The 15,425-nt window shown below is 41.2% G+C and overlaps 1 protein-coding gene across 2 annotated transcripts; it reads left to right on the top strand.

Moving 5' to 3' along the window:
- The first annotated feature begins 248 nt into the window (after positions 1-248).
- mbd1b (methyl-CpG binding domain protein 1b) lies at positions 249-14,544 on the top strand. Of its 2 annotated transcripts, XM_069512210.1 has the most exons (17): positions 249-722; positions 1,119-1,633; positions 1,964-2,104; positions 2,394-2,535; positions 2,865-3,148; positions 3,271-3,353; positions 3,492-3,535; positions 4,003-4,143; positions 4,232-4,315; positions 4,713-4,733; positions 4,838-4,930; positions 5,565-5,726; positions 8,425-8,598; positions 8,695-8,745; positions 8,844-8,927; positions 11,987-12,076; positions 12,158-14,544. In XM_069512210.1, exons 2-17 carry the CDS (start codon positions 1,236-1,238, stop codon positions 12,629-12,631), a joined length of 2,466 nt encoding a protein of 821 aa, XP_069368311.1. In that variant the 5' UTR covers positions 249-722; positions 1,119-1,235; the 3' UTR covers positions 12,632-14,544. The 2 variants fall into 2 exon arrangements, with proteins under 2 accessions (XP_069368311.1, XP_069368322.1); XM_069512221.1 differs by lacking the exons at positions 8,425-8,598; positions 8,695-8,745.
- The last annotated feature ends 881 nt before the right edge of the window (positions 14,545-15,425 follow it).

The following is a 15,425-nucleotide window of genomic DNA, read 5'->3' on the forward strand; positions in this document are numbered from 1 at the left end:
ATACATCACGTCACTCGACGTGTTGATTGGTCAAGGTTTGATTTCATGTTTATATCCACGTGGATAGTTTGGATTAAATTAGTGTACAATGCATTACATTAAAAAACATGTAATTGAGTAGTTGTTTCATGGAAATACTTTATTGCAGGCTGGCTCAGCTAAAATACACGACAATGCGCAGTACTTGTGTATAGATAAATAGTAATAGGGATGTTGTCTTGAGTTTACTATTGCAACACAACTCTACCCTCGCTCTTTAAAAGCATCTGTATTAGTTAAAGCAAAGTGAATATTTCCAGGCGCTGGTAGTTCTCTCTGGAGCTTTTTCTACACGGTCTGTGATCTGGAGGAGGGATCGCAACCATTATTTACGGTCCTGCTGAAATTCCATCTCTGTGTCTCGCCGTCCTTTGACCGTTCACTCTTTCCGTCGGTGCTGGATGCTAAGCAGCTAGCTAACTTAGCTGTGGCACGTAAACTGAGCAGGGGCAGGTTGTGGTTAGATTCCCAAGCGAACGAACTTCCCTGTAGGTGTGGTGGGTAGGGGCCCACCGAACCGCACACACCGGTAAGGCGGTAACGATACAGAGATCTCCACTCAGAGGAGTCAATGGAGCATAGCTGCAGAGGAGCCATGGAGGGGAGAAGGACCCTGTAGCTAGCGGTGGCTACCACTGCTCCTCTCGTTCTCTCTTCCACTGTTTGCTGCCCAGTCAATCTACGTAAGTGTTAAATACGCGAGGAGAAACAGCAGGCACCTGTATCCGGAGCTCACAGCATCCTCAGCAGAGAAAGTACACAGAGTAGTTCAAGTTAGCTAGTGTTGCTAACAGGGTGTTTGCTGGCTAACATCCGCTACACCCCAATGTTAGCTGAAATACTCATGGGGTCTGCAAACAACAGAGCACCACACTGTCGCTTGGTTAGGTTTGTTTATAGAAACTAATATGAATGTGCTGGTTAAGTCGTTAACATCGTTTCAAACCAGCAGTTTGTTATTATTGTTATTGTTATTTTAAGCTAACATTTAATGTTCAGCTAGGCTAACTGATCACAATGTACTGTGACGTATGGTGTGTCAAATCTCTGTTATAAACATCCTCCTCGCTCGTTTCCAGGTTCTGGCAGTGTGACTCCACACCACTTTAAATGGGATGCCAGATCGACTGTAGCGGAGATCTCTTCGGTCTTCAGGAAAACACTGTGGGGAGATTGTAACCAGAGCTGGTGCATCAATGAATGAGGAACCACAAGAGAGCCCGGCCCCAGGCAGAGAGCCTGTGCAGGATGATGTGGGACAGACCACAGAGGAGAAACCAAGCAGCAGAGCAGAGAGCCCCTCCAGGCCAGCACCCTCACATGAGCCCATTGGGCCCTCAGACTCTCTTCCTACTCAGGAAACCCCCAGCCCCATTCCTATAGAAAAATCCCCAGAGGAGGCAAATGAAGAGGAGGCGAGGGCTGTAGGTGGTGAGCCTCCTGCTGACTGGTTCGAGCCCCTCGAGGATGATGAAGAGGATGATGCCAATTCCTATTTTGGTAGGAATGATGCAGAGGAAGAAAGCCTGGCAGGGGAAAGTGAGAGGAGTGAGAGCGTGGCAGGCAGCGAGAAGGCCTTCAAAAAGATATATCAGTAGGTTGAACAATGTTGTTTGCTCACCTCTGTGGTCGTGTAAAAAATGTTTGCATGATTCAAGCACAAGACCCACATTATTCAATGTAAACTGCACTGTACCATATATAATGTCAATTGCATTTTCACTCCTGGATATTTAATTATCTAATTTCTGTACTTAGTTGTTCTTAAAAGGTTTTATTTTATCTTTTTGCTTGTATTTATTCTCTACTTGGTCTCCTGCTACACTCAAATTTCCCCCATAGGGATCAATAAAGTGTTATCTTATTTAATTATTACCTAAGTATTTCTCACATGTTTTATTCTTGTCTTCTCTTTTAAATCCAGGATTCAAACCCCTCGCCGTAAGCGGTCTCATCCTGACGAGGGATGGGAGGAATGGCTTGCACTTGGAGAGGGGTGGAAACGCAAAGAAGTTATTCGGCGTTCAGGGAGCAGTATTGGTCAGAAGGATGTGTATTACATGAGGTAAATACTAGACTAGTAGTAAAATAAAATAAAAGAACACACTGTATAGCTTTTTTCAATCCAGAGAGAAGAAAATTAATTAAAAATATAATTAATGACCATCTGATCAGCTACACTATAAATCTATAGCAATCCAATGCAACTTTTCTGCCATAGTATTTTTAATGATACTCAAATGTTTTAGTAGTTCATAGTTTGTACTTACGTAGTTTGTAACAACGTGACGTTGTGATGTTTAGTGGTTGTCGTCCAGCTCTTCTCCATCTGTTCCTACTTTTCTCCTTCACAGTCCAAAAGGTGATCGAGTAAGAAGCAGAGTAGAGCTGGTGTCAGTGCTGGAGGGTATTCTGGACCTGTCAACCTTTGATTACAAATCAGGAAAGTTCTACGATGGCAAGGCACGACCCATGAGAATACGACACAGAGTGAAGGTATCTGCCTCTTTTATCACGTAAAACTTGGCGTGTAAGACTGTCCATGAATAAAGGTTTTAATGTTGAATATATTTTTCTCAAAGATGTTTTCTGTGATTTTAGGTAGTTTTTATCATACCAATATATGTTCAATTGTTAATTTCTCCAGTAAATTTGCTTTTAATTAATTAGTTATCATTCTATTAAAACAGGGTAAACCTCATAATAGACAGCTTTTTTTCTTGCAATAAAAAAACTAAATATGGCTGACAGTTTTCTCATCAACTAAAGTTGGTCCAGCTATGATTGGTATTACAGCATGTTTCCCTCACTTTCTCATCCATTAGAGAAAGATAAGGGAGCGTTCTTCCTCAGAGTCCAGCTTCATGGAGAGAGGAGAGGGGGCCGACACCCCTGACTCTTACCACAGGCTCACCCCCAGTCTGGGGCCCAAAAACGCTTTTTCCACCCAGACGGGCTTCTCCACGCACAGCACAATAAGCACTCCAAAACTCTATCGCAATGAGGATCTACCAGTGGATGACAGAATTAAACTTCCTCAGCCCTCATCATCCAAACCTCTGCCTCTCCCCTCCATCAATGGAGAAATTGGGACAGAGGAGAGCACTTTGTGAGTCTATTACTTCTGCTGATATTATTGAACCTAAGTTTTGGGGAACAATTGATGAAACTGACAGGACAGTTTTAATTTAAGTTTTAATTTAATCAGGGTCTGTATTCTATTCTCTGCAGGATCTGTGCCAGATGTGGTATTTCTTTCACAGGCACATGGTACGACAAACAAAGGAAGAGGCCTTGCTGTCCGTCCTGTTGGGGTATGTCTGTGCATGAGCATTGCTTTGTAATAATTTTTTATGAAAAAAACAATATCAAATAAAGAAATAGAGAGACATAGAGTAAAATATGCCACCGTTTTGCTCATTCTACACTGGTTATTCCTTTTTTAATTCCAGCTGCCTCAAAGACAAAGGAGCATCCGATGATCCGTTTCAGAAAGGTAAAGCATTGTGTGTGTGAACAAGAAATATGCATGAGCAGCTACTTTTTTAACTGTCCCATCTCCTTCTTCTTTCTTGTTGTGCGATTGCGTCCAGCCATAAAGTACAGTTCCTGCTATTGTGTTTTGCCATTTAATGCAGACACAGTGAGGGAGAGTAAATTGCACAGTGTATGCCTTCACTCAAATACTCAAATGTCTATGGTCATTGGACTATGGTCCATGGGAAACTAATATTTAACTAATAAAACAAACACAATTCTCCGAGTTTGTGAAAATGACAGTGATGGAACATACAGATTTATAAATGTTATTTTTATTTGGCATGAAGACAAGGTCCACAACAAAGAGAAAATGTATATTCTTCAGCACTAACAAGTCAAGCATGTTCTTCCAGAGTTCCTCCTAGTGATTAATGAGTCATAAAATACAAATAAAATCTCCCTTTCTATTCATGTCAACTGTAGTGGATTCCTTGTGGCCAGTGTGTGGGATGTCACAACACCGTGAATTGTGGGCAATGTGCCAATTGCAAACATGGCCTGCAGAGCCCTGAGTCCCGGAAACGCATATGCCGAAAGCGCAAATGTATTTGTCCTATTCGCAAGGTAAGCTGCAAGGTTCAAAATATATTGTTCATGTTACTGCTTGATGTTTATTTCACTTTTGCAATTGTGTTGTTTTTTGTTAAATCAGGGACCTGGAAGTGGAGGCTTCCTGCAGCAGGGGTCGTACACTGACGTTCCTGAAAGCTTTGATGACACGTGCATGAGTTTTCAGGTAGGAAAAATTGCATGATCCATGTGCATACTGTTCTCGCTGGAGGGTCATAAGGTAGAATGTACCATTTTTACATTTACCACCTTTTTCTCTTTAATGGTTAAAAAAAATTCTACAACATTAATATATTTTAAGTCAGCATTATTATTTTATATTAGTAAAATATAATTTACAGAAGCACAACTCTATTAAATACACCTCTTTCTGCTCATTCTAAGGTTTATAGTCCACGTCAGATTTGTTCCAGTTTTTCCAAGTTTTCCACATTTAAATGCGAAGTGTTCACTTGTAGGTTGTAATTACTCTAACAGTAGTAGTATAATGATGTGTTGGTGCTTTGACGATGAAGATGAATTTGATTTGGGTAAGTTCTAACATTGACTGTTTTTCTTTACAGAGTGAATTTGCAGACTCACAGGTAACTTTTTATAAATGATGTTGATCAATTTATACCTGTGTTCACAGTTCTTAGTATTGTAGCTTTTCTTCCTCACACTCACTGATCATGTTTTATTTCCGCAGCACCAGAGTCTCAAAAGCAGTGATACAGAGAACTTCTCGGTCAACGTGGACGTTGAAGATGAGGATGATATGTCAACTGACGATGATGATGATGTGAGTGATTTTTATTTTGAATGGCAATACAGAATAAACCAAAATCTCCTTTGTAACACTGACCCCCTCAACCTCAGGCTAGTAAAAGTTGGCTCTTTTAGAAAAGCATAACTGGGGTAGTTTCTATACACATGACGATGTGTTCAGACCAAATGCAAACAATCAAATCAATAAATGGGGAAAGTAATCTGCAGATTAATCCAAGATTAAAATACTCGTTATTTGCAGTTGGATACAAAATAGTTGAAAAAAGTTTCACCCCCACCCCCCAGTATAACAGTCAAAGTGTTTTTTTTTTTTTGTAATACTTGCATAGTAACTTTTATAGTCTGGAATCAGTTCGTAAAAATCCTAACTAAAATGTTCAACCAAAAAACCCATATGTTTTTATTCCTTTATGGGTCATTGTAATTTAGGATGATGATAATAGTGAAAATAATAGTTAAAAATCACTGTGACTCTTGGAACATTACTGAGGTGTAAAATACTTATTTTAAGTTAAATTAATAATTGGTAACTATAATGGTCCTTCATTTTGCCATTTATGTGACAAAATCATGAAATGATCTCTCTATTGTTAATGAAATTGTTTTGTGCTAAGTTTTCTTCTTCTTCTTCATATTCTCGTCTATAGTGGCATAAGAAGCGAAAGCGACGCTCGTGTGGAGAATGCAAAGCCTGTCTCTGCAGGAAAGACTGCGGCACGTGTGATTTCTGTGTAGACAAACCCAAGTTCGGAGGCAGCAACAAAAAGAGGCAGAAGTGTCGTCTACGGCAGTGTCAGAGGCAGGCGATGGTAAGACCATAACAATTTTTAATAAATGTATTGTTTCTTACAGTAACGATTCACAAGGGTTAAATCTTTAGGTTACTTTCGTAACCCTGGTTCTCTGAGTGACATGAGTGAGATGTCTAACTATAGGGGGTGCTCCTTGCATATTCAAAGATGCACTCCTGATGCAACGTCACCAGTCATTCTTAACAAGCACCACTCTTTTCACCCCAGCAGCAAAAAGAGAAGTCTGGTGAGACATTTCGCTCATGCTAGTCAGATAACCGGGGTATGAAAAAAACCTAAAGTTCTCTTTCTTAGCATTCGTTTCTATGTCTTACTATGGGAGAGACTCCCATATTGTCAGACAAGCTGACTGACCGCCAGCCCTCTTAATGCAGACGTGTGGATGATGCAGATCTACCGAAGAGCCCACACTCAGGACAGCTTGGGCCAGGCTTGAAGATGTGACATTCAATCTATAGACCCTTGCAAATGTGAGGGGCAAAGACCAGCTAACTGCAGTACAGATATCTTGGATAGAGACCCCCTTGAACTCAGCCCAAGAGGTTGCAAGACCCCTGATAGAATCTGCCCACAACCCAGTCGTAACCTGGAGGCCCTATCTAGAGTAGGCCAATGCAATGGCTTCCACTATCCAGTGAGAAAGTCTTGTGATATACTTGCCCCAATGGGGCTTAGCCCAGGACACAAACAACTGATTCCCTTTCCTAAAACTCCACATAAGTGTGCAAAGCACGGACCGATCACAGCATGTGTAGCCACTGCTCTTCCGCAGAGCTATAAGGTGGAGGCTCAAAGGGATGAGTAAGGGCTCACAGCACTACTACCAGCTCCCAAGAGTTTGGCTTGGAGATGAGCAGCAATCTTTCATAAAGCGACAAACCTTTGGGGGTGTTGGTCCGCCGGATTCACGTCAAAGCCAGTTGTCCAGATAAGTGGCAAAGCGGATACCCTGTTCCCTGAGGGGCGTTGTAGCAATGTCAACAATTTTCCCAAACACCCTCTGGCTCAGTGACAGGCCAAATGGAAGTACAAGTTTTCCTGAAATGTGCCGTGGCAGGTGTTTTCTGCGAGAGACAGAGCTGCAAAGCCTTGTCCTCCTTTTTCTTCGCCTTGCACTACGTTTACATTGAAGCATGAGTGGAGCCGGATATGCCCTCGGGGACAATCGGCATGTCCATGTCTCCTTTTCATTATATGACAGATTGGTCAGATTCAGCTATCTCATCCTTTCTTGTAGCACAAACACCAACATGCACTTCCCAACCGCCTGTACAGCGCAGCGCTGGACACGCAGGCAGCTGTCCGCTATTGTGGTGAACTTGTCAGGCAAGTCGGCTATGTCATCAAAAAGTTCTGCTTGGTATGCTAACAACATGTAGATGATGTTGGGAGTCCTTACCGTCAAGGCTTACGCTTTGTAAGCCTGTTTGTTCATGGTGGATTGGAAGTGGTCAGCTTTCATTGGCAGGGTTGTAACTCTGGATGAGGCAGCTGACAACCGTAGGGGAAGGCGGGCTGCCACCAGCGGCTCCATGAGTGGCATGCAGGCCATGGCATGTTTATCCATCCCTTCACGATGGTGGTGTAAGGGTTTTCTTCCAGGAGTTGGTGATTTCCTCGAGGACCTCCGAAACAGCGAGAGAAGCTGTCTCGCATCCTGTTAAGCTTCAGGTAATTTCTTCCCCTCGTAGCAGGACCTTGGGGCCTCTGCCACGACTGCAGGCCATGGAATCCCTAGTATCTCTGCAGCGTGGAACTGGCTCACCAGGACCCTATGCAGTGGCCAGGCTTGGAGAGCTAAGAGCCTGTGCAGGTGGTATAAAAGAAGAATCATAATCCTCGTCATCACCATCCATCACCAGACAAGTCTCGCTGTCAGACTCATCCTCCTCCTCGTAATCCAACAAGATTCTGTAATTGTCTGTTATCCAGCATTGCCCCAGCACAGAAAATCTTCGGGGTATCCTACTTGTCCATGCCGGGTTGGGGTTTCTCAGGAGTGGCACAGGAAAGGATTGGGTCCCTCTCAGATTGGCTAGCTTGGCGGGCTAGTCTTTGGTGGAGACTCTTCGCTCTGAAGCAAATGCGGGCGCACAAGTCAGGGTGGCTGATGGCAGTGTTGGTATGGTCCAGCCCGAGTCAAGCGGAGCAGACATGGTGTATGTCCTTGTTTGAAATGTTATATCCACAGGTACACAGGCGAGGGGTATCACCTTGCTTGGCAGCTGGATTCCATTTAGCTGGGTATGCTAAAGGAAGGCAAATTATCTGGAATAATAACTCTTACTGTCAGCTAATTTCAGTGGGCAGGCAGTGTGGTAACCGCAGGCTCCCAGTGCAGTTAGCTTGCTTGAAGTGCAGAGTTAACGTGCTAGCTAGTTTAGAATAAAACTATACCCATGTTGACTCTTGCAACTAGCATCTGGTGATAGAGGTGTCCATTCCGGTCTAAGGACAGTAGTTAGATATCATCAACGCATGTCAGAGTAGCTTGCTTCTGAAGCGAGAAAAGGTGTTTTTTATGATGGGTGATGTTGCATCAGGAGTATTTAATGTGCGGGACGCAGACGCCACTCATGGCTGTCGTAATGGTACAAGTGCTTCTGCGAAGACGTGAGGTGCCGTATCCCATAGTGAGACATTGAAACGAATGCTAAGAAAGAGAACTGAATATTTCTGTGCTTCTGTTGGACAGAGGCACCTACTGCCCTTCCAGATGGGACAAGGAGACTTTGGGCCAGATGGTCCGATGACTCCGGGTAGGCCACGACCTCACTACACATACAGTCGTAAGTCGAATTTAAAGAAAAACAAAGGGCAAAATTTCGGCTTGGACTTCACTGACAATGAAGACGATGACTTCCAACCAGTGAGTGCACAGTGATTTTGCTGTTAAAATCTTTTAATTGTTCAGTAAGAGAGTTTCAGTGCAGATAAAAGGTTAATTTCCTTTTTGTTGTTTTAGATAAGTTGGAGCACTGAGCCTGCCAGGGGTAGCAAACACAGTGAACTGAATGTGAGAAACTAATCTTCTATGCAGGTTTGAAAATAGATCATATGTGTCCAAAGCAAATCTTCAAACCAAACAGCTTGTCACTTATTTTTGTCTTTCAGCCACTGAATTACTCAAATCCGGAACAGCGGAATGGACTGTCTGAGAGAGTGCCTCACGTCAGCCATCATAACTACAGTCAGCTAGTAAGTTTACATTCATCCTTCTCTTTAGCAGTTTTTAGACATGGCCTTTGGAAAAAATTGTCTTCGGAGTTTACTCAGAGCCTTTTACACATGCACAACACAACGGTAGGGTTCTCTGCACAGGCGCATTTACAACCGCAACAAATCCTCTGCATTATTCAGGAGCAGCCTTGTGCTAGTGACATATTAATTCTGTTGCGTAGATCGCAGGATTTTACCTGACAACACCACAGACACCATCTAACAAACTCACATATTCGTTGGTGTCTTCTACGGATTGCCTCTGCTTTTTATTATCAGGAGATATTAGTATTCTTTTTGTTCTTTTCATTTTTCCATCTGACACGCATTACAAACATCAGAGTGCGACCTAAAATCTTTGAAGTGCGACAAAACACTGGTGCGCCACACATTTAGCTTGTCTGGCTCTGTATTTGATCGAGTCGTGTCGCTTCCTCATTTAATCTCCTCTGCACTCAGACACACAGGCCCCAGGCTGCCCCCGCCCCCACTCACTTGCACATTTATACGTGGACACTGAAGCAGAGATGAAAGAGGAGAGGTGGTAAGCGAGGCGGTAAGCGAGGCGGTAAAAGTCAAACAGTGGCAACAAATAGTTCGAATACAAGGTTTCGAAACGTACCACGCCTAATGATTAGCTCCGCTGATTCCGGATCGGAGCAGAAGCACCGGTTGGTTTGTAGCATGTCAGAGTCATGTCTTGGTGTCCTTCCACCTCACTACTGCTGACCCCCTCATTTTACACTTAAACAATAAACACCAACAGTTATCAGAAGTTAAACATAATGTAAGTTAAGTTTGTGTTTGTTTGATTTGATTTGATCCAGAAATCATTAGACACCCGGCGTATTTAAAGACATTGAAAATGTGACAAGCACATTCACACAAACACACGAAATCCTAGTGGAAGGGTCTTGTGGAGACAAACACTTAACCCACCCCTCCATCGGCATAGTGGTGAGTAGATGATATGTGAACTTCAGTTTTTCGGTGAACTATCCCTTTTAAATATTTTGAATTCTCATTCAAACATCAGACTTAATATTCTTTAGAATTAAGAATTAAATTATCGCTCTTTAATAGGGTGTAATTGCATGATTATGCTATAATATTTTCAATATACCAGTTGTATCAAATGGTTTCACAATGATAACAATAATATCATCTATCGCAATACTTTCTGGGACAAAATATGGTTCAACAAAATTTGTTGTTGTGAAAGGCCTACCTTAATATTTTTAATAATGCACCAGGTTAGATATTTTCTTGCAGTTTACAGTTTTAGTTCTCTGAGAATTTATTTCATATCCAGGCAAAATTGGCTTTGTACAATGAAATATCCTTAACTGAATCAATATTAAATTGAAGCGGGAATCGAATCGAGACCTTCGGAATCGAAACGATTTTGGGAATTAGTGGCAATACCCAGCCCTTAAGAAATTACCAATTTATATGGGATCTATCAAGAAAAGGTATAATAGCTGTATTATTGAGGCACAGTGAAAATCTTTGGGTGCACCTAAATTATGTGCTGGTGCATCTAAATGAAAAAGCTCTGTGAACAACCAATAAAGAGCTTGTCTGGGGCCCTGCCTAATTGGTGGTAGAGTGGCTGTGTTTTAAGTTCAGGAGCCTTTTCCTTGAAATGTCACAGGTCTCATGGAAGTATTTGCACTATTCTCTTATTTCCAGACAAATAATTGCTGCCCAATGGTTATATTCACTGCACCTGACTGATCATGAGCCATCATGGCTGTTTACACTTCCCCTCACAACTGCTCATGGCATCATGATCATTTCCTTATATATCTGTTCTATTGTTCTGTGGCTCCGGCTCTGCTCAGTGATTCCAGGCCTGGATCCAAACTCTGTGCGTTTGTGTTTTATACCGTGTATTACACTGTTACACTGATACACTGTTCCATTTGGGGTCGCAACATTTTTTTGCATCAGGTGTGCTTGTGTAGTTGGAGAGGCATGCAATCTTAATCGAGAGGAGTAGGATGTGCACCAGCGGCCCTTCCCATATTTTTGATGCAGTTGAGCCAGAGACGTTGCAGTTTTATGGCGTTCTTCTTGTACACTTGGCTCCAGGCCACCCACAAAAATTAATTTGATCTCCTTGTAAAAGATGCATATCGCTGCCAAGCTGTTTGCTCTCTCCACTTGTCACTGCTCTCTTCTTGGCTGTCCTTCAGTTTCCTTTCCTGTGCTTATTTGTTTTGCCATTTCCTCTATTTAGATTGGAAATATCTGATGCTCTGAGATACATTACCCATACCCTACGTAATCTGTCACTACCCGACCCTGATCATAGGTCATCAATGTGGATAGACATTGTATAAGGACACATGTTTTGGTGATTTTAAATTGAGCTAAACATTTTTTAACAATCTAATCTTATCCAAGATCCTAAGAAATCCAACCCTAAACCAGCTTCAGGCTGATGAGACACCAACCTTCTTTCTGCACAGCAGAAGGCAACCTTCTTTGCTCATTTTCTTGTCCTGACCACTGTCACCATCATATTGTACCACAAAAGTCCCCGCCTCACCTCCATCTTCACAGTTCATAAATGAGGGTTTGCAAGTGTTTCTGGTCGATGTCAGTAACTGTTTTACATCAGTGGCTGCCTGGTTCTATATATTGGCCAGGCCAGCAGGCTGTAATGTAATTCTTTCATGCAAGATATAAAACAAACATTACTTATATTTCCAGGACAACTGAGCCAGCGCTACACCAAAGTTGGTCTCTACTCATTATGTGTTTGCATCCCTGTGTAAAATGCTGAGCTGGTATCTGAGGTTTTTACTCATGCTGTGATTTGATACATGATCCATTATCAAACATATATTTCATCTCATACTCTGTTCCAAGCTGATTTCATACACTTTGATGTAGCTTTAATTACATTTTACTTCATCTTAGCTTCAATTAGGATTTTATACTTTAAATTATGCATGAATTATACATTGAGTTTTGACTGACAGTAGATTTATTTAAAGGTTTAGCTCATGAATTTACCCTCACCATTCCAGGACCAGCAAAGGAGATCAGGCAGAGATGGGGTAAAGCCCTTTGAAGATGATGATGAAGACGATGAGGACGAGGAAGAGGAGTTGCCCATGGTGAGTGTCCTGCTGAGACTGTTGATGTTGGTTCTTTGAATAACAGAGGAAACAAACATTTTGTGTATTTGTTTTCTGCAGATCACACAGATCTACAGTTTGGCTGATAATGCAGCAGGAAGTGGTACTGACATAGAAAACCAGCTGATGAAACTGCTACACTCTTTACGAACCTCTGTGCTACCAATCTTATGGTATGCCATCATGGTCGAGGGCCCACAGCTGCAGGTCATCCAGTGTTCCAAACAGTCTAACATGACAGACACCATGGTGCTCATCGACCCAGGCTTCTTCTATCAGGTGACTGTCCAGAAGCAGCCACTGCTCCCCACCCACCCGCTGTACGACAACTACCCTGCACGCTTAACCTCAGTGACTGAGGTGGTCAATCTGCTTCTGGGCCTGGAGAAATATGCTGTGTGCCAGGGTCTGTCCCCCAAAGAGTCATCACCTAAAAAAGACCCCATCGTATTAGAACGTGCATCAACGTGTGATTTCTTGGTGAAGAGGAACGTGAACATCTGTAGTCACTGCAGAGCGCTGCAAGGACTTTAACTTCAGCACAGACTGCAGAAAATCTCTGACCACATTGGAAACAACCGATTCGCTGGTGCAACTATGTGCCATTTATTTGTCTTTGTTCCGTTTTATATATTTTTTTAGCCTTAGGTAGTAATATTTATATATATATATATATATATGACATACTGGAGATTTACGTCTGGACTAGGGCTGCACGATATATCGAAATCTATCGTGGGCTGCTGTGTGTGTGTAAGCGCATCTCTCTCTATCTCTCTCTCTCTCTCTCTCTCAGCTGACATCTCTGACCCGTTACACTTTAAAAGTTTGTTTGTCGCCACAATATCAACACTGATAATCACATAATGATTGATTCTTTTATTGATGAGTCAAAACTTTATTTAGAGCAGGGCGAGCAGTCATCAGCTGCTCGCTCGTTCTTTTCCTCTCTCTCTCTCCCTTGCTTTCTCACACACACTGTGATAGGACATGTTTATGTTTATATGTCTGCACCCCACTTGGTGGTGCTGTGAGCCTTCTCCTGGCTGTGGAGGTGTCTGTGATGTCTGCTTCAGTAGCAAGGGACTGTTTATTTTTTGCAAGTCATATCGTCATCACGATATTAAACAATGTTATCGCATATCACATGTTTTCCAAGTATCGTGCAGCCCTAGTCTGGACTGTAATAGTATGATGTCATTATTTGAAAACGTTCCCAGAGCAGTGATGATAAATCAGGCATGTTTCTTCTCTGATGGTCTGTGTATGGCTTCTTATCTTGTCAGTTATGTCAGTATGGGCAGTGTGATGGGTGGAGCTAAAAGCAATGTATGAGCCAAACTTATACCAGAGGACTATTTCCCCCTCAACTTCATTAAAAAAATAATAGGAAATTTAATGCCACATTTTTTTGTGTTGTGCTTTTTGTGTCAACATCGGCTGAAATGAAATTGATAGAATCAAAAAGCAGTAGCCTTAAGTGTTGACAAGATAAATGATGTTTGCATTTTGCCCTGGTTTTCCATTTATTACTAATAATTTGTTCTAAATATCAATATGACAGACATTGAATGTATAAAATGCAGAAAGAAACAAAAGCATTTTCAGTATATTCAATATCACATAAAGCATTAGGGTCAGTCACGATGACCCACATGCCTCCATGACAGAGATAGTAAACGGTGTTCACACAACAGATGCGTCGTCCTCGGTGAAGAAAAAGCTACCTATAAAGAAAGACTCATTGGAGGTAGTGATTGCCCAAAGACATGAGGATGGTACTGTGGTCAGATGGGCTCCTGGAGTCCAGACATCAGGTCTCTCAAACATTTATGACTCCCTATAATCTCAGAGGATGAGTTTTGGAAAGAATTACAACCCCCAACATAGTATTGACTCAACAGGAGTCTTACTTAAGTAGTGTATTTTTCCAGATTATCCCTGCTAAAACTTTTAGTTAAATGCACTGTATTTACGAAGCAGTACAGCTGTGTTAAAATGAAAACATCTGCCCTGATCCTAAGTCAAAACCCAGACAAAGGCCACGTTCTTCATCAGTTTGTGATGCTTTTGCACTTAATTTGACATAGGTTGCTGAAATATGCTAAAATGTGTTTTGGAAATTGAAATCTGGTTAAAACTGGTGTTGTGGACAGAAGGCATTGTTTTTTTTTTACACCCCATCCCCTCCATTGAGTAAGTTGGTGGTTTTATTTTAACAATGTGAGAGCTTATGCATTCATAACATATCAGATTTATTTTGTGTTCGAGGTTTCCTCAATTAACTGTGCAAATGTTGAAGTTATGTTTGAGGTCTGTCCATTATTCTTTTTTTGAACTATTATTTAGTTTTAAATTTTCATACAAATTAAAATTAAATGAAACAGATTGTTGACTCCCTGTTGTTGCCTTTTTGAAGGCATTGTTAAATAAACCTTTCATCCTGAGCTCTTTTCGAAATATGTCCGATGGACTTGGTATAACAACATGGCCAGTGTGTTTGAGTTGAAGCAGCTCTGATGTCCATAGTTCATTTTCAGGGGTGTTTTATGAAAGATTTATGAAGCAGCATTTCTAATGCATTACTATTAAAATGCTTTTAATGTATTTCAGAATGAGGCACTAAACAACGTTTTTACTTTTAGTTTGTAATCTATTTTTGGTGTTTTTTTCAATGACGGTTATTAGCATGTGCAAGTTTCACAAACAGAAATACATTAGCTTAGCTTTTTAAAGTAGATAAACATTTCCTGCACCTACATGAAATACTGTTATTTTACAGTTTAAAAAAAGAATACTGTGATACTGAGTTCATAACTTAAATTCATAGCAAGGTTTTCAGCATCATTGAGCATGTGCCTATATGCAACAAATCATGAGCATTATCTGTGTTGCGTGGATTAAGTGTTCATTCTTAGTTACACATTTATAAACTTCACTAAACGTATTATTTTGAGTTGAAAATATGCAGGTATACATTTCATTTTCGACAGCACTTACCTATACATTTAAAATTGTTCGCTTTTCAAAGTAGATAAACATTTCTTTTAGCTGTACTAAATATTATTTTACTGTTGTAAGAGGACATTTTGGCAGCCAACCCTCAGGGGAACCGCTGGTTATATACATTCCTTCATGCTTTTTTAAAAAAGAATTCAGCATCATTTTTTAATCAGATTTATTGTTCAGGCCAGCATGTGCGAGTAGCAGAAACAGAAAATACATTTTACATATATTTTTTATCTATATAAACTGCTATTTTATGAACTGTATTAATTTGAGTCATTTTCTGGATGGACAATTCAATTTAGATAGCTAATGTTAACAG

This window comes from Paralichthys olivaceus, chromosome 2 (assembly GCF_024713975.1).
Source record: "Paralichthys olivaceus isolate ysfri-2021 chromosome 2, ASM2471397v2, whole genome shotgun sequence".
Taxonomy (NCBI): domain Eukaryota; kingdom Metazoa; phylum Chordata; class Actinopteri; order Pleuronectiformes; family Paralichthyidae; genus Paralichthys; species Paralichthys olivaceus.